At 44.1% G+C, this 20,919-nt stretch overlaps 1 protein-coding gene across 1 annotated transcript; it reads left to right on the forward strand.

Moving 5' to 3' along the window:
• The first annotated feature begins 23 nt into the window (after positions 1-23).
• Positions 24-20,622, forward strand: Mfap1 (microfibril associated protein 1). The gene is made up of 9 exons (XM_085834517.1): positions 24-203; positions 3,705-3,924; positions 7,594-7,723; positions 8,091-8,278; positions 11,009-11,117; positions 11,211-11,371; positions 13,704-13,863; positions 16,399-16,488; positions 16,572-20,622. The coding sequence occupies exons 1-9, from the start codon at positions 125-127 to the stop codon at positions 16,752-16,754; spliced, it is 1,320 nt and encodes a 439-aa protein (XP_085690643.1). The 5' UTR covers positions 24-124; the 3' UTR covers positions 16,755-20,622.
• Positions 20,623-20,919: the final 297 nt, after the last annotated feature.

Here is a 20,919-nt window from a genome sequence, read left to right on the forward strand (position 1 = left end):
TCCTCTCCCCCTACCGGAAGTTGTTTCTGTCAGTTGCGCAGCTGTGTCGGGCACAGCCAGTGGTCCTTGCTCTTCGTTGTTGGGATTGAGTCCGTTTTGGAGAGTCCCCGCGGCAGCCGTCACCATGTCGGTCCCAAGCGCACTCATGAAGCAGCCGCCCATCCAGTCTACGGCTGGGGCCGTCCCAGTTCGAAACGAGAAAGGTACGGGCTCCCCTCCCCTCCGGTTGGCTCTGACCTCTTTCATCCTGAGTATCTCTCAGACCTGCCTTACGCCCACCATGCCAGCTCGGCTGACCCTTAAAACCTAGCTGCAGTTTCTTCCTGCGTCCCGCCTAAAGTCAGAGGTGGCATAGAGATCGGAGAAAGCGGGATCCACTTGCATCTACCTGATCGATTTAGTGAGGAGATCTCTCTCGAAATATAAAGTAGGCTGGAGAGGCGGATCAGCGGTTGAGAGGACATACTGCTCTACCACAGGGTGCAAATTCAATAGCCAGCAGCCACGTCAGGCGACTCAACAACCACCTGGGACCCCAAGTCTAGGGAAATCTGACACCTCTGGCCTCTGCCAGTACCTACACTTGTGCACATATCCACACAAAGCATCCTTACAAATGATGATAATATAATAATAATGCTACAGAGATGGCTCAGCCGTTAAAGGAGAGGCTCACAGGCAGAACAGTAACAAAAATCAAAATATAAAAAAAAGTGAGCTAGAGGCCTGTGTTGTGTGTTTCTTTTCACTGTTTTGTTTGGCCGGGTGGTGGTGGCGCATGCCTTTAATCCCAGCACTTGGGAGGCAGAGGCAGGCGGATTTCAGAGTTCGAGGCCAGCCTGGTCAACGAAGTGAGTTCCAGGGCAGCCAGAACTACACAGAGAAACCCTGTCTCGAAAAAAAAAAAAATTGTTTTGTTTGTTTATTTTTAAGTGTATGAATGTTTTGCTTCCAAGCATGGATATGCACCATGTGGGTGCAGTACCCATAGAGGCCAGAGGAGGGCCTGGGGTCCTCTAGCACTGGAGTATCCACTACTACAGACTGCCATGCAGATGCTGGAAAATTGATCCAGGACCTCTGCATTAGCAGCAGAGCCTCTTAGCTGCTGAGCCACCTCTTGAGCTCCACCCTGTTTGTGTTATAGAAGAGATCTCCCGATTCAGCACAAGAGCTAGAGGAAAAGGTAGAGCTGGCAAGTTAGAACAGAACATTAAGTTAGGTCATAAGGCTGCCATAGCACCGCAGAGGGAGAAGCTAGGAAGAGAGCTGCCCTTATTGTGCGTGAGGTCAGACCCCAAGCATCCACATAGAACACCTTGTGGGGAGAAGAGATGAGTTAGGACCTTTAGGCTTGATGGCTGGGCTAATAATAACTGAAACAGCAAGCAACAGGTTCAGTGAAAGAACCTGTCTGAAGAAAGTTGTAGGGAGCACTAAGTGTGTTGGCTTATGCATTTAAGCAGTCAGTAGGCAGAGGCAGAGGCAGACAGAGCTCTGAGTTTGCGACCAACTTTGTCCTCGCTGGCCAGGTCTGCATAAGAGACCCTGATTCTGTTTTGTTTTGTTTTGTTTCTAAAGGTATTTGGGCTGGCAGGATGGCTCCGTGGTTAAGGGTAATTGTTGCTCTTACAGAGGATTACGTGGCCCAGTTATCCATGACTCTAATTCCAGGGGATATGAACCACCTTTCTGACTTTCTCAAACACCAAGCGATCTTGTGTGGGGTCACCCAGGTGGCACTGGTTTTGAAGGTATGACCAGGTCATGAAGAACAGCTGAGGCTTAGCACTGTGAGAGGCCATGGAAGGCCATTGAGGAAAGTGCAGCCTTAGTTGCAGTTAATGGCCCAGGACTGAAGGGGTCATGCAAAGGATTTAAGGCTTGGCAACCATGAAGAGAGCCTATGAGAGGCTATTGTTGATACCTAGTTGCAGTGGACGACCCCAGTGTATTGGAGATGCCGGTGCCATGGGATGAACAGCAGCGGCAGTGGAGTGGATCAAGCTGAGCTTAGAGTGCTACAGAGGGCAGCAGTCCTTTGGAGTAGCCCACAAGGTCTGGGTAGATCCTAGACATTGGAACAAGAAGCTGTAATGTTGAAGTTGCCTTGGAGGCCCCAAGATGTTTGAGATGCCAGAGCTGTAAGTTATCTGCTGAGAAAAACTAGTAACACAGTGGAAACAGCCCAGGAAAATTTGGTTTGTTGTAGTCAACAAAGATGATAAAGGAGTTGGAGATCTTAAGACAGCTTTGACATCAGCCTTAGAGATGCACAGTTTGGAGTTTGCCCAGCTGGTTTCATGTCTTGCTTTGGGAATTACAGTTAAGTGGTTAGATAAATCTCCTCAGAGACTTTGAACTTTGGACTTTTAACATCGTTGAAACTGCTGTAGACTTTGGGGGGGGGGGGCTTTGGAAGTTGGGTTAAATGTATTTTTATTTTGCTATGTTTAGGTATGGCCCCATAGACTCATTTTGGATAAGCCTATGGGGTCAGGGAGTGGAATGTGATGGTTTGTATATGCTTGGCCCAGGGTGGGGAACTATTTGGAAGTGTGGTCTTGTTGGAGCAGGTGTGTCACTGTGGACATGGCCTTTAAGACCCTACTCCTAGCTGTCTGGAATCCAATCTTCCACTAGCAGCCTTCAAATGGAGAAGTTGAACGCTCAGCTCTGTCTGCACAGTGCCCGCCTGGATGCTGCCAGGCTTGCTCTTGCCTTGATGACAATGGGCTGAGCCTCTGACCCTGTGAGCCATCCCCACTCACATGTTGTCCTCTTAAAACTTGCCGTTGTCCTGGTGTCTGTTCACAGCAGTAAACCCCATCCCAGAGGGGAAAAATTGTGAGTGATAACTTAGTTTTATGATCCCACTTAAATTACTCTTGTTAATCTGCTGGGCACTGTTATACAGAATTTGTTTAAGAAGTGTGTGTTTGTTACTCTTCAATTGCTGTGATAAAACACGTTGACCAAGGCAAATTATAAAAGACAGAGTTTTATTTGGGCCTATGATGCCAGAGGATTGGAGTGCAGGAAGGTAGAGCAAGGCATGGCAGTGCAACCATGGAGCAGAGAGACAGACAGACAGAGGACACTCAGGCACTACAGTAGGAATCAGTAGGAATGGTGCATGGCTTTGAAGCCTCAAAGGTCACCCCTGATGACATGCTTCCTTTAGCAAGGCTGTACTTCCTGTCCCTACCCAAAGAGCTGGGAACCACGTGGTCAAAGAGCCAAGCCAATGGGGGACATTGTCATTAAATCCCCACTGAGTGCTAAGATGACGTAGCATAAATGTATGGGGGTAGGGGGTGGCTTCTGCACTTTGACTATTCACATTCCTCTACCTCATTGTTCCCCAAGGTACCTCTTGATGTCCTGGTGTTAGTATTCATAAAACAACTTCTCACACCGTAGACTTTATAAGAAAGCAGTGAGAGAGCCGGGCGTGGTGGCACACGCCTTTAATCCCAGCACTCGGGAGGCAGAGGCAGGCGGATTTCTGAGTTCGAGGCCAGCCTGGTCTACAAAGTGAGCTCCAGGACAGCCAGGGCTATACAGAGAAACCCTGTCTCGTAAAAACCAAAAAAAAAAAAAAAAAAAAAAAAAAAGGAATGCAGGGTTCTATCTGCCAAAGCCAAGAGGTGGAGGGAGTTAGGGAAGAGGATACTGAAACATATATTATCTTTCTTGACCAGGTGAGATCTCAATGGAAAAGGTGAAGGTGAAACGATATGTGTCCGGAAAGAGACCAGATTATGCCCCTATGGAGTCCTCAGATGAAGAGGATGAAGAATTTCAGTTCATCAAGAAAGCCAAGGAACAAGAAGCCGAGCCTGAGGAACAGGAGGAGGACTCATCCAGTGACCCCCGACTCCGGCGGTTGCAGAACCGCATCAGTGAAGATGTGGAAGAGAGGTGATGCCTAGAATTATGTCTTTCTGAACTGAGACCTCTTGTGGAGATGATAGTAGCTAATACTGTGCTTGCTATGTTCCGTATATACTGTCCTAACTTTATACATTGCTAACTCAATCGGTAGATCCTCGAGTAAGGTTGTACTACTACTATACCTGTGTTACAGGTGAGGAGCTAAAGCAGCAAGGAGTGAGGGCAGTGGGGTAGCCAAACATACATAGCCAGGGAGTGGCTGCTTCAGAAAACAGTATGTGCTGCTCTGTTGCAGGGAGTCTTATTCGTATAGAAATATGTCATATATTTTGTCTGTCTATCTCATTCTGTATCTCTATCACTGATACATCATGAACACCCACAATAATAAAAGTACATTTTAAAACTTTTTAAACAGGGGCGGGGAGATAAAGAGATGACTCAGTGGTTAAGAGCACTGTCTGTCCTTCATGAGGACCTGAGTTTAATCCTCAGCAACCAAATTGGTGGCTCACAACCATCTGTAATGGGAACTGACACCCTCTTCTGGTACATGCAGATACAAATATATAAATTAAATAAATCTATTAAAATCTTGAAATAAATTTTTCACAGGCCGCATGAATTGAAACAGTTCTAATTATGAATTTGTTTTCATATTTACTTTTGAGTTTTTGAGAATCATATATAACCCAGGCTGACAGTGAACTCAGTGTAGTCAGCTCCTGAGTTTTGAACCTTCATTTCCGATGTGCTGAGCATATAGTGCCATGCCTAGTCATTTATTTTATTAAAGAGGTAGATCCAAATTACTTAGGTATTTATGTGCTAAAACCAAACCATGTAAAAGTGTATGCCTACAAAAGAAAAAAAAGTGTTTTTATTTCATTCTTACAAAACCAGTTACTTGAGGCTGGAGAGATGGCTCAGAGGTTAAGAGCACTGACTGCTTTTCCAGAGATCAATTTCCAACAACCATTTGATAGCTCATAACCATATATAATGAGATCTAGTGCTCACTTATGGCCTACAGGCAGAAAACTGTATCAATAATAAATAAATAATATATTTTTTAAAGCTTTAAAAAGTTCCTTAGTAGAAATAGAAACTGTTGGGCACTGCCAGCTGCTGACCTTCAAGTCCGCTTCATCCTATCAGATGTCATGCTCCATTGCCTTTCATCAAAGCAGCCACCAAATCCCAGTTTGACGAAATCTAACATGATCCAGTTAAACCGTGGGCTACTTGAGCCATTAAAAAATCCCTAATGTGCCCCCAAGATCATGCCTAAAGTAGGTTTAGGCCCAACTCACATATCTGCTGTGATATTCTGTTTCATTTGTTGGGTTGTGTACGTAATTTGGGGAGGGGGGAGTTCAAGACAGGGTTTCTCTGTGTAGCCATGGCTGTCCTGGAACTCACTTTGTAGACCAGGCTGGCCTCGAACTCAGAAATCCGCCTGCCTCTGCCTCCCAAGCGCTGGGATTAAAGGCATCTGCCACCACTGCCCGGCTTTTTTTTTTTTTTTTTTTAATTTAAAGTATAATTATATAATTTCCCACTTTCCTTTCTCCAACCAACCGTCTTACTATCTCAAATTCATGACCTCCTCTTCTTAAATTGTTGATTCACACACACACACACCCCTACCGAAATTTAACTCACTCAGTCTCTGTGTTGTTACTGGTGTGTGCGTGATCTCAGGGTTGACCATTTGGCATTGGATGACCAATGGGAGGCAGGGGCTCTTTCCTGGGGAAATCTGTTTTTGCCACTCAGCATTCTTTAGTTGCCTGAAGTTCTTTGAATAAGGTTGGAGCCCTGTGACACTTTCCCCTTCTAAGTTAGTATGTCTGTTGGTTTAGTTCTTGTTAGGGCAGCCATGTGGTTAAGAATTTGTGGGTGTGTAGTGTCCCTTACATTTCTAGGACATAATTTTCACAGCAGACTTCCTGTTTGTACTCTTAAAATCTTTCTGTCCCCTACAATATTCCCTATGCCTTAGCTGCGGGAATTATGCTATAGAAATTATTAAGGATACCACATGATCACTTCTATATTAAATTCTGATTGGTTCTGTTTTCTGTAGTGGTCTCCTTCTGTTCCAAAGAAAAGGTAGAGGTGTTTGGCGGGAGGTGAGAGCCGCACTCACCTGTGGCTATAAGTATAAATATTTAGAATACACTTAGGAATTAAGATGGAGGTGAGAGCTGCACTCACCTGTGGCTATAAGTATAAATATTTAGAATGCACTTAGGAATTAAGATGGAGGTGAGAGCTGCACTCACCTGTGGCTATAAGTATAAATATTTAGAATGCACTTAGGAATTAAGATGGAGGTGAGAGCTGCACTCACCTGTGGCTATAAGTATAAATATTTAGAATGCACTTAGGAATTAAGATGGAGGTGAGAGCCTCACTCACCTGTGGCTATAAGTGTAAATATTTAGAATGCACTTAGGAATTAAGATGGAGGTGAGAGCTGCACTCACCTGTGGCTATAAGTGTAAATATTTAGAATGCACTTAGGAATTAAGATGGAGGTGAGAGCTGCACTCACCTGTGGCTATAAGTATAAATATTTAGAATGCACTTAGGAATTAAGATGGACTAGTAAAATAGTAGTTATCAGTAATCCTCAAAATTCCTGACATCAGTAGTGGGGAGAGGGCGGGGAAGGAGTGGGGTAATTGGTTGGGTTTCCAGTATCAGGCATGATTTTCTGAGCAAGTCTAAAAGCCATTTAGAGAGCTGTTGGTTACCACCAAAATAGATGTGTCGTTATTGTGCCCCTAAAGTTATCGAGCCCTGCTGGTAGTTGTTACTCATCGGCATCGTAACCGGGTAGGACTGGTGGTTGCTTCCCTCCCTTGGAAGCTTGAATGGTGCCTTCTGGTAACAAGAAAACTAGTCCTTGGGGCCGGAAGGGCTTTCAGAGCAGATACAACATGGATTCTCTACATTCTTTGTCCAAATGCATGGTGTCCTCAGCCATGGTGATTGGCCTCTGGGAGGCACCAAGAGCATCAGTGACAGCCTGTGATGTGTTGGTAGTCTTTTGGACTCCCCTGACCAACAGGCTTGAAAGGGGCTTCTCGTGCCTGGTACTGGGGTTTCTGATTAGGTAGTCTTTGTCTCTTGAGAAGGGAAATGTTAAATAAGGTAGGGAATTTTCATTTAAACTATACCAGTATGTTTATGCACATAGACTTACATGTGTTAAATGTAACTTTAGGTAGATAGCAAGATGATTTCTTATAATTGTCTCAGGCATTCTTCCTGTTAACTGTTTTAGTTTCTTGAATCTGAGCTTTAGTTTTTGCATCTTAAGACTCAGTGTGAGCCAGGCAGTGATGGCACATGCCTTTAATCCCAGCACTCAGGATGCAGAAGGAGACAGATCTCTGAGTATGAGGCCAGCCTGGTCTACAGAGTGAGTTCCAGGACAGCCAGGGCTACACAGGGAAACCCTGTCAAAGGGTTAGGGGTCATTGTGTAACTCAAACCTCTTATCCCAGCTCTAGATACTCCAAAGCAGGAGGATTGCCATGTTTGAACTACATAGCAAGTTGCAGGCCAACCTGGGCTAAAGAGTAAAACTCTGGTGAGAGATATAGAGAGAAGAACGGGTGGAGGAAGAAAATAAATTTTTATTTCTTTGGCATTAATAGTACACTTGGAAATTGTGCTTTTCAGATTGGCTCGACACAGAAAGATCGTGGAACCTGAAGTAGTGGGAGAGAGCGACTCAGAAGTAGAAGGGGATGCTTGGCGCCTGGAACGGGAAGATAGCAGTGAGGAAGAGGAGGAAGAGATTGACGATGAAGTAAGAGGGGAAACGGGATTTATTTTCTCCCCGAAGGGTTTGTGAGAAATTGAAACCAGAGCTCATTTGTTGCAGCCATAAAGGCACAAGATTTGCTAAAAGTTGGACCCAGTGCTCCCTTGTTGATGCTGTGAAAGCACAAGATCTACTACTGTTAGCCAAACTCTGATTGAGGTTCCTGTTTGTTGGGGATAAGACTGAAAACGAATTCATGCTGAGTTATGCTTACACATGCCAGAGTTTCCTGAACCTGTTGAAGACAGGAGCTCAGTTGTAGGACTTGGATTTACCCTTTAGCACCAACAAAACAGACCTGAAACAGAAGCCATTTGAATACTATATATGCCTTACATATATGCCTTGATAGGAAATCGAGCGGCGCCGTGGCATGATGCGTCAGCGAGCACAGGAGAGGAAAAATGAAGAGATGGAAGTCATGGAGGTGGAAGATGAAGGGCGCTCTGGGGAGGAGTCTGAGTCAGAGTCTGAGTATGAGGAGTACACAGACAGTGAGGATGAAATGGAGCCTCGACTTAAGCCTGTCTTCATTCGAAAGTAAGTACCTGCCAGACCTGCTGAGCCAGGCTCAAACTCCCAGAACTCAGTAGGTTCGGCCAGCAGGGACTGTTACTTCAAGGCCAGCTTAGGCTACAGAGTTGCTTCAAGACAAGCCTGGACAACTTAAGAAAACCCTCTGATTCTCAAAGAGGAACCAAGAGATATAATAGTCAAACCAAGGCAGACTCCACATAATTTTGTTCTGACAAAAACAGCTCCGTATCCCGTATTTCCTGCAGTGGAAGTCTTCCCGGTGCTAGGTGTGCGCCAGTGTAGCCAGATGTTAGCAGAAAGCCAGAGCTTGTTGCATATCCCCCTTTCAAATTAAGAGGCATGTGTCTGCCTGAAGGTAATGGGCAGGGTGGGGGTAGGGTGCTGGGTACTTGGAGGTGTTCTTAAGCAGCCTAAGGTGACCTGACAGTCACTGCGAGGTCTAGGCTGCTCTCAGACTTGTCATCTCTTGCCTCAGCCTCCTAAGTGCTGGACTTAGAAGCACAGGAACATGTGCTACCATGCCTGGATAATCCTTTGAGATTGATTTATTTACTGTGTATACAGAGTTCTGCCTCCATGTATCCCTGCGTACCAGAAGAGGGCGCCAGATCTTGTTATAGATGGTTTTGAGCCACCATGTAGTTGGTGGGAATTGAACTCAGGATCTGGAAAAGCAGAGATGGCTCTTAACCTCTGAGCCATCTCTCCAGCCCAGCTAATCCACTGTCTATGAGTTTTTGCTTTATTTTAGTGGTACTAGAGATGAAACCCATGCATATGTTAAGAAAGTACTTTAACACATCTCCAGGGAAAGTCATGTTTGAAGCACAAAATTAAGCTTGTAAAACAAATTTTGTTTCTTTGCTAAAGCCTAGGAATCTTACTATATTTATGCATTGACTATTATTTATAGTCATCTCAGGAAGATGCTCCTTAAGTTGTCATTTACCAATGGCTAAGGAGATTTTGGTGCTATCAACACCTGGGATGAAGCTAGACATTGTGGCACACACCTGTAATCCACAATTTTGGGAGATAGTAGATACAACACTATCTCAAACATCCAGGGTTCCAGGCCAGCCTGACTACATAGGAAAGTTCAAGGTCTGCCTTGGTGGGTGAGAAGATGACTCAGTGAAATGCCTGTGTGAGGCTTGCATGGGCTACACCAGACTCCATTGCAAAACAACAAACAGACCTAGGGTGAACTAACTGGGCCTGGTGACACACACAGTCAATAGTCCCAGCTGTTTTAGAGGCTTAGAGAATTCAAGGCCAGGTTGGACAATATAGTGCCACCTTGTGTCAAAAGTAAAAATAGCAGGAGCATCAAGATGTATAGTGAGTCTGGATAAGTGATGTCATGTCTGAAGGCTGACTTTGATCTCCTGCACTCTCGAGGTAAAGGAGAAAACCATTCCAAAGTTGTCCTCTTGTTCTCACCACATACACATACCATGCATTCATGTCCATAATAATTAATATGGAGAGATAGCCCAGAGTGCCAGCTCTGGTTGCTCTTCCAGAAGACCTGGGTTCAGTACCCAAGAGCCATACAATGGCTCATAACTTTGTATGACTCCAGCTCCAGGGGATTTCATGCTCTCCCTCTTCTGTTATCTATGGATACCAGGCATGCACTCAGTAGACAGACAAACATAATAGTCAAGACAACCAAACACATGAAATTTTTTAAAGATTTATTGTTTTAAATAATGATAGTAATGAGTAAAAGAGCAGATGATATGGCTAAGTAGTAGAGCACTTGTCTCATGTGTACCAAATCCAGGGTTCAAATCCCATTACCAGGAGGTGGGGAAGAAGCCATGCTCTATTTAGGGACAGCAGTAACAGCTCAGTTGGTAAACTACTTGTTTAGCTGGGCACGGTGGTAATTGTTTGTAATCCTAACATTTTCAGATTTTGAGGCAGGAGGATTGCCATGAGGTTGAGACTACCCTGAACTATATAAAGGTGTTGTCAAAAACAAGCAAGCAAACAAGGTGGCTAGAAAGATTGGGCAGTGTTTAAAAGCACTAGTTGTCTCCAGATTCAATTCCCAACTCCCACATGGTTATTAACAGTATTTTTCTCCAGATTCAATTCTGAACACCCACATTGCAAATAATAGCCGTTTGTAACTCAGTTCCAGGGCATCCAGTGCCCTCTCCTGGCCTTGGTATATGCATTAGAAAAAGAACTGGACATGGTGGTGCCCCGGCCTTAATGCCTGTACTCAGGAGGCAGGGGCAGGTGGAAGGTGGATCTCCGTGTGCTCCAGTCCTCCCTGATCCACATAAGACATTCCCAACCAGCCTGGGCTGTGAAATGAGACCCTGTCTCAAAAAAAAAGTGGAGAGCCGGGCGGGGTAGTGCACACCTTTAATCCCAGCACCCAGGATGCAGATTCAGGTGGATTTCAGAGTTAGAGACCAGCCTGGTCTACAAAGTGAGTTCCAGGACAGCCAGGGCTATACAGAGAAACCCTGTCTAGAAAAAGAAAAATGAAATAAAAATGAAAAGGTATTACATTTAATAAAGGTTTTAATAAAGGTCAGGATTGTAACCCGTGTAACATACACAGAAGTGTGGATTCAGACTCAGTACTGGGGGAAAATAGAGCCAAGCTGCTTCCGGGTTTGAGCTTTCTGGGACGAGGACAGGAGTAGGTCTAGAGGCACACTGTGCCGTCGTCTGAGGACATCAGGATGTTAACAAGAGCTCTGTGTGCAGGAAGGATCGGGTGACAGTTCAGGAACGAGAAGCTGAAGCATTGAAACAGAAGGAACTGGAACAAGAAGCAAAACGCATGGCTGAGGAGCGGCGCAAGTACACCCTCAAGGTTGTGGGAGGGGCCTGAGTTGAGTGCAGGGGTCTGTGTCACGAGGTCATAGGAGAGAGAGAGCCCAGTAGCTGAATTGTTTTCCTCATCCAGATTGTAGAAGAAGAGACCAAGAAAGAGCTAGAGGAGAACAAGCGGTCCCTTGCCGCCCTGGATGCGCTCAATACTGATGATGAAAATGACGAGGAGGAGTACGAGGCGTGGAAAGTCCGTGAGCTCAAAAGAATCAAGCGGGAGAGAGAAGACCGAGAAGCGTGAGTGACTTGTGGGCGTAGGCTCGGTGCCTCGAATGGCACTGGTCCATCTGTGAACAGCTAAGACCCCTTTAGAAACATTACTGTTTTCTCATGCTGTGACTCAGAATGGAGTCGCTTGAAACAACAGTTCTGTGTCTTTCTCTGGTGTGTCGGACAGTTGATGGTGGCTTTCACACTAGACCCCTAATTTCTCTTTAGCTTCAGGTTTCTTCATACTGCACCTCTACTCAGAGTTAGAAACCAGTAAGGACTCCTGAGTCCTGGGTTGCAGAACTCAAATGTCACTTTTGTGACATGTTTATTAGTCAGATGGAGCCCCGGGGCAGCCCAGGAGTAAGGTGTGGAGAAGCAGATTCTACATGTAGGAGAGCAGAGCTGGGACCAAAAGCAAGTTCATGTCTGAGCTGCTAGCCACAAAGTGAAGCCATCACTCCATAACTGTCTTTATGTTACAGTTTCTGGTGTTCTTATTCTGGGTTTTTGTTTTCTGTTTTTCCTTCCTTTGAGGCAGGGTTCTTGGCTGTCTTATTGTGTAGTCCATGCTGACCTCAAACTCACAGAGATCCACCTCCCTCTGCCCCTTTGTCCCTCTGCCTCTGCCTTCTGAGTGCTGGACTCAAAGGATTTTGCCTCCATTCCAGACTTCCAGAGATTTTCTAATTGTGTGTATATGTGTGCAGATGTGAATGGGTGCCTGTGGGATCCAGACCTGGGCATCATATCCATAATAGCTGGACTTATTCTTTGCCGTTATTTTTGTTGTTGTGTATTGAGCCCATGCTCAACTCTAACTTGTAGCCAGGGGTGACCTTGAGCCTCTGCTCCTCTGACTGCCTGCTAAGTGCTACCTATAATTATGTCTGGCCCCACAAGGCCATAAGGAATCGGTGAGGGGAGAAGGGGAGTCTCTCAGCTCTGACTGACGAGCAGTCAGGTGCTTCTTTCTTTCTGCAGGTTTCACCAAATGCAGACTAATATTATACAGCTTGTTTGACGTTTCTTCACATGTCCATGCTTACAAGTTCAGTCAGAACTAGAAAGCACAAGCAGACCAGATTTTATTTTCATTATCAGCTCTATAACTCCAACTTAAACAATCTAAAGAATGTCTCCTCCAAAGCAAACACGCTAATTATATGACAGCCTGCTTGTGGGCTGACAGTGTTTGCAGTTTTAAAGCACTCCAGACAAACAGAAGATATCTGAACCAGTCTTTTTATGAATTAGCAAATGCTAATACCTAACTTATTATATCATTGCATCATCTATGCTAAAAAGTAAGAAAAATTATCTTATTTACTGAGTTGTATTCCTCCAGTGGTATACCCTGTGTCACCCCCTATCTTTAAACTACACTTTCAGAGAGCTCTAAATGTAATGTAAAAGGGGGCCTTGAACCTGTATCCTAGTCTCCTGGCCAGTCTGAGTTTTTCAGTTGGCTCTGTTTGTCCTGTAGCAGTTACACTGTTTGAGTTGATTAGTGATAGATACCTCAAGAAGATTCATGAAGTAATGACCTTATTTAGGAATTCTTACTGCTGCTTGTCTGTGTTTAATGATCTCTAGGACAAGTTTGTAAGACTTTTTCTAGAAAGACTTAACCATATTTTCTCAGGAAATGACATAAAATGAATCACAATAAAGAAAGCCCCCAAGAATCCAAAGTGCAGAGATCATACTCTAAAGTGAGAGACAGAATGACAGCCAACGCAGCATTTGGCTCGGCTTTGCTGGCACTTTGTCAGCGGTGCTGGATACATGACTGTGCCACCCAAGTTTATGTGATGCAATTTATGTGATGCAAGGGAGAGGGACCAAGGCTTCAAGCACCCTGTGGAAGTGCTGCAGAACTGAGCCACGTCCCTAACCCTTGTGTTAAACATCAGTGTAAAATTAGACATACACATATTTTTTTCTGAGAAAGAGGATATGACTTCCCTTTTTCCCAGCCTAATGTTTAAACCCTGCTATACTTAATGTTGATAATCCTTAATTTGTGATGTGATAGTATGCTTATGAAGGATTATAAGCAGAGTCTTACCAGTTATTGTGAATTCATTCTCATTTTGTTTTAAAAGCTAAGATATTTGAAAGAAGACTGAATTTGTATTGTAGAGTCAAGTAGTAACAATATGTCTGCACTATAATACTATAGTTGGAGATGAGGCATGAAGCAGAGACTTGCAGGCCTGCCACTTATCAGATCTGCTATGAATGATGAAGTGAGTGAGTGAATGAAATGGCTGAAAGAAGATGGACCATTATGTAGTCTTGAGCTATGTGGACTGTCTGAATTTGGAAAACACTCCTACTTCTGCTCTCTGGACAGGCTTGAAAAGGAGAAAGCAGAAATTGAACGCATGAGAAACCTGACTGAGGAAGAAAGGCGGGCAGAGCTTCGGGCAAATGGCAAAGTCATTACCAACAAAGCTGTTAAAGGCAAATACAAGTTTCTACAGAAGTATTATCACCGCGGTGCCTTCTTCATGGTAAGTGCAAGGAGGGTCAGACAACTGGGCACTAGGAATAACTTGGAGGCACCTGTGACCTTCCCTCATAGTCATCTTCATGTGCAGACTGAGATCTGTGCTACTAAGTTACCAAAACCAAAGCCCGAGTAGGACACTTTACATAGTAGGCTTACAGTTTTGTGTTGGGCCACATTTGTAGCTGTCCTGAGGCCACATTGTAGCTGTCCAGGGTAAAACACTTTGAGTCCTTTTCCCTGGAATGAGAATACCCTTACCTAGAATAAATACCATTGGCATTACTTTTGCTTTTGGCCTTAGAAGAACTTAAGCATAGCAGAAAGCATTACCAAGGAAGCAGCAAGAACCAACAGCTGCCTTGTTTTAAAGTCAGCTCTCAGACAGAGATGGTGAATGACACTGAGGTCCTGAGGCTGTGACCTCTATACCCAATAGCCAGGTCCTCTAACCTCTCAGAAATCATGTCACAGCCAAACAGATATTACTTAGATGAAAACCAAGCTCTCCTCATCTGGAAGAGGAGTAAAATTAAAGTAGTTTTGAGATTAAATTATTTTCAGAAAAGGGAAAAGTCATTAATTCACAAACCTGTTAAACTAAGCCAGGCATGGTGGTACATGCCTCTATTATCAGCTGAGGCAGAAACTGGAGTATCTCTGTGAGTCTGAGGCCAGCATGGTCTACTAAGTGAGTTGTAGAAAGGCCAGTGCTACATAGTAAGACCCTGTATCAAACAAAAAACCCTGTTAAATTGTGCTACATTCACAATGTCCAAAGCTGTGTTACAGTCCTGGCTCTTAGAGAATCAAGAGTTTAAGACTACCCTCCTCGGTGCTGGAGAGATGGCTCAGCGGTTAAGAGCACTGACTGCTCTTCCAGAGGTCCTGAGTTCAATTCCCAGCAACCACATGGTGACTCACAACCATCTCTAATGGGATCCGATGCCCTCCTCTGGTCTGTCTGAAGACAGCGACTGTGTACTAAAATAAATTAAATAAATAAATCTTAGGAAAAAAAAAGACAACCCTCCTCTGCTGGCACCTGGTTATTGTCTCAGCCTCTCAGTGGGCCAAGGCAGAAAGGAAGCAGTTTCTAGGCCTGCTTTTTTTGGGCATAAATGTGCAGCTAACAGAGAAGCGTGAGGGCACTGTGAGGATTTTGAAAGGCAGATGTTACTTGTTGTCAGAGATTGAAAGAGTCACATGGAACTAGGATTATACCATTGGCAGAACACTTGTGTAGAATGTGCAGATAGTCTATCCCTAGAACCACAAAGACAAGGTCATGCATGTGTGGAATCCCAGCTCTTTGGAGGCAGAAAAAGGGGAATTGGGAGTCCAAAGATCCAAGGTTATTTATCAGGTCCCACCAAAGTCTAGGCTAGGTGAGGCCCACTTTTTTTTCTCTCTGTACTGGCTGACCTTCACCTTGCTAAGTAGACCAGGCTACTCTTGAACACCTAGAGATCCACGGGCCACTATCTCTCCTATGATTAAAGGCTCTGCAGCCACATCAGGCAAGAATAAACAAGAATAGAGCACAGAAGACTACTAGCATTAGTGGCACACACGTGCACTCAGCACTCAGGATGCAAGTAGAAAGAGCGATGTGAGTTCCACATCGACCTGGCCATCCCTATCATAATAATCACTACCTATCTTGAACTACATTTCTCTTTCTTTTTTGATTCATTTATTTAATATATGTCAGTACACTATAGCTATCTTCAGACACACGAGGAAAGTGCATTGGATCTCATTACAGATGGTTGTGAGCCACCATGTGGTTGCTGGGAATTGAACTCTGGACTTCTTTAAAATCAGTCAGTGACATTTTCTTAGGAAGCCAGAAATATAATGGGTGAAGTCATCCTAACATTTCCCAGTCAGATTATTTTCCTGCTTTACTATAAGTAAAAGCATTGTCTCAATGATCTCGATTCAGATCTGAGTATCTCCTGTATACTCATTTACCCACATCTTAGGAACTATTCACCTAAACTCTAGAATTTGGTTTTCCTTAAGAAAACTCTAAAGCTGGGCGTGGTGGCACACGCCTCTAATCCCAGCACTGGGGAGGCAGAAGCAGGTGGATTTGAGTTTGAGGCCAGCCTGGTCTACAACATGAGTTCCAGGACAGCCAGGGCTATACCAGGCTGGCCTAGAAACTCAGAAATCTGCCTACCTCTGCCTCCCCAGTGCTGGGATTAAAGGCATGCGCCACCACGCCCGGCTTTTTAAGAATTATGTGGATGGGAGTTCTGCCTTTATGTAAAGGGACACATGCAAAGAACTAGAGATTTAAAAAGCCTACAAGTTGAAGCTGCATCGATTCACTGTGTTCACTGTGTTCAGCTGAGCCCAGTGAACGAGGAACAGAGCAGGCTTTCAGGAAGCAGCAGTGTGAGGAAAACACCATCTTCCCAACCAAGATCCAAGCTCTTGGAGAAGGCTCACTGCCCTGTGATTCTCTCTGTGGTTTTGTGTTGCATGAGTGAGAAGTAAAGCCACAGACTGATGAGATTCTTTTCCACAGGATGAGGATGAAGAAGTCTACAAGAGAGACTTTAGTGCACCTACACTTGAGGACCATTTCAACAAAACCATTCTTCCTAAAGTCATGCAGGTATGGGGATTCTCAGTAAGAGAAAACAGACCTGGGGCTGGGCATGGGATGATTGGTGTTGTAATGATCCATCCCTTTTTCAGGTCAAGAATTTTGGACGGTCTGGTCGTACCAAGTACACCCACCTTGTGGATCAAGATACCACTTCCTTTGACTCTGCATGGGGCCAAGAGAGTGCCCAGAACACAAAATTCTTTAAACAAAAGGCAGCAGGGGTACGAGATGTATTTGAGCGACCATCTGCCAAGAAGAGGAAAACCACCTAGTCTTCAGCTTATTCCAGCTGTGGGACACAAGGGGATCTGGTCAATTCTCTTGAACCATTATTTACATGGTTCTTGTATAGAGCTTTCCAGACTTGCGGCCCTAACTTGTGTTTGAAGGTGCTTTCTAAGAGGTTTGGACTCACACCGAGAAACCCACAGAAAAGCACTAACCAGGTAGGCTAGAGGCTTCCAGCTTAAAACCATTCCTGAGAAATCTTAGGTTTCTCACCTTGGCTTCCCACATTGACTTGGGACTATTCTGAGTGTGTTTGTCCAGCCTGGATCAGATACCTGGACACATAAATGGATGGCGCATTCTTTCTTTCTTTCTTTCTTTCTTTCTTTCTTTCTTTCTTTCTTTCTTTCTTTCTTTTTTTCTTTTTGCTTTTTCTTTTACATTATTTCTTCCTTAGGGTTAGGAGTAGGCTATCAGGAAATCCAAGCTCAGTCTAACCTGTTTTTGCATTTGTGGTGTTGAATCTACATATCTATACATTTCTTAGTAAATATACTTTTTGGTGTGTGTGTGTGTAAGAGAGAGAAACTGTATACTAAAAACATTTTTACTATAATATTAGAAACAAATGTCTAATCCAGTGAACAGAGTGGCACATGCCTTCAGTCCCCACACCAGAAGTTAGGGACCCATGAAGATCTCTCACTCAAGGCCAGCCCTAACTACACAGTGGGCCCTGTCTCAAAAAGAAAAAAGAATTGTAGTAACTAAAAGTCTACCTTGGTAGGTTACACACACCTGTAATCCCAACACTTGGGAGGTAGAAGCAGGAAAATGAAGAATTCACTCATCCAAAGTGGACATGGTGGCAGACACCTTTAATCCCAGCATCAGGAGGCAGAGACAGGCAAATCTGAGTTTAAGGCCAATCTTGTCTACAGAGTAAGATCTGGGATTTCCAGGACTACACAGAGAAACCTTGTCTCAAAAAATAAAGAGTTCAGTCATCTTAAACTACATAGTTCAGAGCCTTCCTAGACTATATAAGACAGTCTAAAAAGCAAAACAAACAAAATGTAGCAGGGACATAGGCAAATTCTTTTCTTTCTTCCCTCCTAGAATTGGAACCCAGGGCCTAGAAAATACATGCCAAGTGTTCTACTGTTGAATTATATCCCTAGTTCTTTTATTTGTGTGTGTGTGTGTGTGTGTGTGTTTTAAAATAAAAGTCTCACTAATCTACTTACTCAGCTCTTGAAGTTGAGAAGCCCTGCCTACAAGTCTTAGCAACCTGAGTTTGATCCCAGAGATGGACATAGCAGTAGATAACTCAGTCTGACAACTGCAAATTGACCTCTGACTTCCATATGTATTCCATGGAATGTATGTATTTATGGTCACATGAGATGTGATTTAAAAAGAAAGGAAAAAGAAAAAAAAAAGCTAAGGAGTGTGGTTGAGCACACCTTTAATCCCTGCACTGGGGAGGCAGAGGCAGGTGAATCTCTGAGTTTGAGACCATCCTGGTCTACAGAGTGAGTTCCAGGATGCCCAGCGCTAAAACAGAAATCCTGCTTCAAAACCACAAAAATAATGATAATAGTAATAAACTTGTGTCCCTGCCACTAAAATGGGAACTAAGTCTAGGACCTTGTATATACTAGGCAAGTACTCAACCAGATTGTCTTCCAGGCCCTTGCCATTCATATTTTGATCATCTTTTGATCTCTGAAACAAACTCAGACATTAGAGAGTAATTAAGTAGTACCCAGATCTTTTTATTCTATGTGCAAATTCAAATGTTTTCCTTTTTTTTTTTTTTTGGTTTTTTTGAGACAGGGTTTCTCTGTGTAGCCCTGGCTGCCCTGGAACTCACTCTGTAGACCAGGCTGGCCTCGAACACAGAGATCCACATGTTTTTAAATCTTAGTTTTTAACTTTCCACTTGCTGGGAATCAAACTTGAGTCCTCTGGAAGAGAAGCCAGTGCTCTTACCCTCTGAGCAAACTCAGATTTATTTGGTGGTCTCTGTTCTCTACCTTCTAGTCTTGTGTTCAACAATGACTTACACAATAGGACATGACTCTCTGAGTTCCATTGCCTACTAATCTTTCTTCTTTAGCTCGCGCATCAGATGAAAGAGAACTAATGGGCTAAGGAGCACTCCTCAGCTGTCAGGACTAAACTCTGTTAGCCGTGTAGTATTTCCAGAGTGACCACCATGCACAGAATGAAATCCATCCGCAGAGTGACTTTCCTTGATGACAGTAAAAATGCGAAGAGGGATGAAGACGTGGCTCGGTGATTAAGGGCACTTTCTTACTCTTCTAGAAGACCAGAGTTCTGTTCTTTTTCTGCCATGGTGGAAATCAAGCACAGGGATGCATGCACATTGAGCAAGCTCCAAACAGTCTCATGTGTGTTAAAGCTGTGCTGGGAGGGCAGAGGTGGGAGTGTCCTTCAGTGGGCAGAGCATTTACCGGGATGCATAAATCCCTGAGTTTGATCCTCAGGACAGCATTAGCCAGTCACCATGGTGCATACCTACAAAATCAGAGCATTTGGGAGATGGAGGCAACGGGCTCAAAAGTTCAAGGCTATTCGTGACTATGTAAGGAGTTTCAGGCCAGCGAGAATATATGAGACTTTTTTTTAAATGAGGTTTGGCTCAACAATAGTAGATCTCTTATCTAGCATACTCTTCACTCTAGATGCAATCTCTAGCACAAAATGAATATGCACAAAGCTGAAGCCTAGAAACACAACAGCACTCTTACAATAAAATGGTTATATAACAAGAATATGGTGGCACATGCCCATACTATAGTTGCAGACATCTGGGGCAGAGGCTGGAGGATCACCAATCAGTTCAAGGTCAGCCTAGGCTTCTTGGTCAGACCCTACCTCAAAAAAATGAAAAGCAAAAATAATTACCTATCCACACTAATTAAATTTAACTTTCATAACACTGTAATGAAAATAACTGAAAATAATTCTTCATAGCTAAGGAAACTAAGGCACAGAAGTTAAGAAACTTACGAAGGTCACACAACTGGTACCAGACGGTCTGGGACTTGAGTCAGTCCCTAAGCTGAACCACAGTTCTCTCAACGTGACACAGGAATCACTGTGGCATGTGATAGATAATCTAGAATGTCATCTGATGCCAGGTCACAAATACATTAGCATAATTACCTCCTCAAACACAGCACTGGAAAAATCGCCACATCGCAGTGTGCCATCATAGCTCAGGGACAGTAGATGGGCTGGGTTGGTGGGTGAGAAGGAGAGGCAGCTAACATACCGACTGTGAGCATAGAACATGTACATCGCATCTTCACTCTGCTGGGTCTGGAACAAAGTCGGGATGAGGAAGACACAACTAGGGAAAGGCGTGATGGTTGCTGTCTCGCTGTCATTGAAGGATCTACATCGGAATCACACTCTGTCGGTACTAACTCTCAGTGTGGTCACTCTCCCAGACAAGCAGCACCAGTAACATTTTATAATCGTGTGTGTGTGCAACAACATGCCCTCATAGATGCCAGGATGCACATATGTATGTCAGAAGACACCTTGAGTCTGTTGACTCCTTCCACCATGTTGAGTTCTGGGTTCAAGCATGTGAGTTCACTAGACAAACATCTTTACCTCTGAGCATCTCACAGGACTAGAACCAACAACTTTGTACTGAAATTCTTCCCAACATTCAGTTTAAAAATGCCAGGGGCTGGTGAGTTGCACAGTGGTTAAGAGTGCCAACTGCTCTTCCAGAGGTCCTGATTTCTATTCCCAGCAACCACATGGTGGCTCACAACCATCTGTAATGCGATCTGATGCCCTCTTCTGGTGTGTCTGAAGACAACTACAGTGTACTCGTATAAATAAAGTAAATTTTTTTTTAAATGCCAATGCACAGCCACATTAATTCTACATGTCCGGATAGTTTCTTCATAACAGAGCCAAAAAAAAAAAAAAAAAAATACGGCTTCTGCTAGCAGACGAATGAGAGAACAGGGTCACTTGAGCCTATTGGTGGCAAGGGGGGACTGCGAAAGCTAGTCCAGGAAACATGGCAACATACCACCTCATGGCCAGTCTGGTCTGGTCAACACACCAAGTTCCAGGACATCCAAGAAGTACACTGTAGGCAAGCATTCTACTGAGATTCATCCCCAACCCCTCCATTTTAACTAAGTCAGAAAATTA

The sequence above is a fragment of the Mus caroli genome, unplaced genomic scaffold (genome assembly GCF_978045245.1).
Source record: "Mus caroli unplaced genomic scaffold, Mus_caroli_1 scaffold_2, whole genome shotgun sequence".
NCBI classification, from domain to species: domain Eukaryota; kingdom Metazoa; phylum Chordata; class Mammalia; order Rodentia; family Muridae; genus Mus; species Mus caroli.

Coding starts and splice junctions, on each gene's coding strand:
- Mfap1 (XM_085834517.1), top strand. CDS start 125: ATGTCGGTCCCAAGCGCACTCATGAAGCAGCCGCCCATCCAGTCTACG. Junction 7,724..8,090: donor AGGAAGAGATTGACGATGAA/GTAAGAGGGGAA, acceptor ATGCCTTGATAG/GAAATCGAGCGGCGCCGTGG. Junction 8,279..11,008: donor AAGCCTGTCTTCATTCGAAA/GTAAGTACCTGC, acceptor CTCTGTGTGCAG/GAAGGATCGGGTGACAGTTC.